Raw genomic sequence first — 2,114 nt, forward strand, 5'->3', positions numbered from 1 at the left:
TGGCAGAGCTCACTGTGTTAGGGCCAATCGCTGTGTTTACTGTCAGTGGTGTACATTTGGGTGTTGCCTCAGATATCAGCACAATGCACCTGGAAGCACGGCAGGTTTAATGCAGAGTCACTGCAGACTGTTCAACAGTCTCAGCATGGAGCTCCGACTGCGGTTAGCTGCTGTCAAGGTGGTCTTAATGGATACAGGTGAGTGCAGTAAAGTATCAGTGGTAGTAATCTGTTTCTGTGTCATTATCTACCTATAACAAAGCCTGACGCGTCATTTATACACTGTAAACACAAAACTGTAAAAACAACTGTAATATTCCAGCAGCTGGAGCAGAAAAACTACTGTAATAACTACTTAATACTGTAATATAACAGAAAATAACAGTAAAAATACAGATTAAAGCACGTAAACCATACATCAATAAAGGCAATCACAGCAAACTAATGTAGATTTTAAAAAAAAAATGTGCCACCTGCGCCGCGCTCTGCGCTCTGTTTTAGTCCTGTTTTGCTATGTAACCCAAGCCTTTCAAGTAGATTTCCCCACGGGGATATTAAAGTTTTTCTGATTCTGATTCTGATTCTGATTAAATTCTACAACAAAACACACTGCTCTCAGATTAAAGGCATTTATTTATTTTATTTATTAAGCTCCCAACATGTTGAACAGAAGAAGTTCTAACAACCACAGCTGACAGTATTTTACCGTAAAAATACGTTTCTGTCTGTATCTGAACGTATCATCACTGTGGAAGCTATTGTATTGTTGTGTTTGTTCCAGTGAAAAAAATATGACATTCAATAACGTAAAAATCTAATCAGAATAGAAACATTTTTAAACTTCAACCAACCGTAAAAAACCTCAACAAGGAAATAAAAATAATTTATCTGCTCGTCTTTCTCAGCACTAGCACGTCCAATCTCATCGTTTACCTCGGACGTGACACACAACAACTCTTGAACCCGAACGAAGTGTCCCGGACTGTGTCCCAGATTATCAACCATCCGGACTACAGTGACAGCACGTCCAATAATGACATCTCGTTGTTGCGTCTGTCCTCGCCTGTAAACTTCACTGACTACATCAGACCGGTGTGTCTGGCGGCGAACGACAGCGTCTTTGAGGCCGGGACGACCTGCTGGGGAACAGTCGCAGTAAACAGTGAGAATGGATTCTGTTATTTTAGTGGATTAACTCAGAAACACTTACATCCCAAACGTTTCCAACAATGTTAAAGCTATAGATCTGCTAGGTTACGTTCATGAAAAGCAACAGAAAAGATGTTTGTTGATTTACCTAAATAAAAACGTGCTGCTAGCAACAAGATATAGGAAAGATGGCTGTTCCTTCTCGTTAAACATTAAACATAAACCGATAAAAATAAAACATTTATGCTAGCTGTTTTCTGCCTCCAGCTTTACTTCCAGTCTCAATGCTAAGCTAAGCTAGCTAAGCTATCCACTTTAGATCTTGGTGGTCTATATTTGACCTCTTAGTGGCAGAATTTAAACAACCAATCACAGCCCCAGCACTCCAACTGATTCCTCCTCAAGATTTTAGAAACACAAATACATAGATTTAATTGTATTATTAAATTATAAAAAGAGGAGGAAGTAGAGCATTGGGGACTATTTCTAGCGGCGGATGAATCCACATTTGGTGCTCTAGCGAGTATTTGGGGCAGCAGGATGTTTTTTGGGAAGCTGTATGGCACAGAGGAAGAAGATATATCAGGTTATCAGGATATATCATACACATCTCCAGACTCAACATTAATATTTTTTCTCTTTCAAATCTTCTTCCTTTTCCACAGCGGCTGCAGGAGGTGAGTGTTCCCATCGTGTCCAACAGTCAGTGTGCCGCTGCGTACAACGGAATCTGTAAAATCACCAACAACATGATGTGTGCCGGTCTGGACGAGGGAGGAAAGGACTCCTTCAAGGTGAGTCTGTAAAACACTGTTAACTCTCATATTTACAGCAGCAATAATGAACAGAGTTGTGGCTGGTTCCAAGTGTTTCTCCCCATTCTGAATATTTTTATTTGATATAAATTAATTAACCAAGCAAGCAAGCAAGCAAGCTAACATTATCCAGCTAACAGCACAATCAGAC

At 40.0% G+C, this 2,114-nt stretch overlaps 1 protein-coding gene across 1 annotated transcript in view; it reads left to right on the top strand.

The window, feature by feature from the left end:
* Window positions 1–2,114, top strand: part of LOC118322553 (prostasin-like) — a 10,184-nt gene that overhangs the window by 7,483 nt on the left and 587 nt on the right. Inside the window, exons 2-3 of the mRNA XM_035654265.1 lie at window positions 870–1,165; window positions 1,798–1,942. Of these exons, the coding sequence (XP_035510158.1) occupies window positions 870–1,165; window positions 1,798–1,942 (441 nt within the window). The remainder of the gene's footprint in view (window positions 1–869; window positions 1,166–1,797; window positions 1,943–2,114) is intronic.

The sequence above is a fragment of the Morone saxatilis genome, unplaced genomic scaffold (assembly GCF_004916995.1).
Source record: "Morone saxatilis isolate NCDOM2014 unplaced genomic scaffold, NCSU_SB_2.0 Contig14, whole genome shotgun sequence".
NCBI classification, from domain to species: Eukaryota; Metazoa; Chordata; class Actinopteri; family Moronidae; genus Morone; species Morone saxatilis.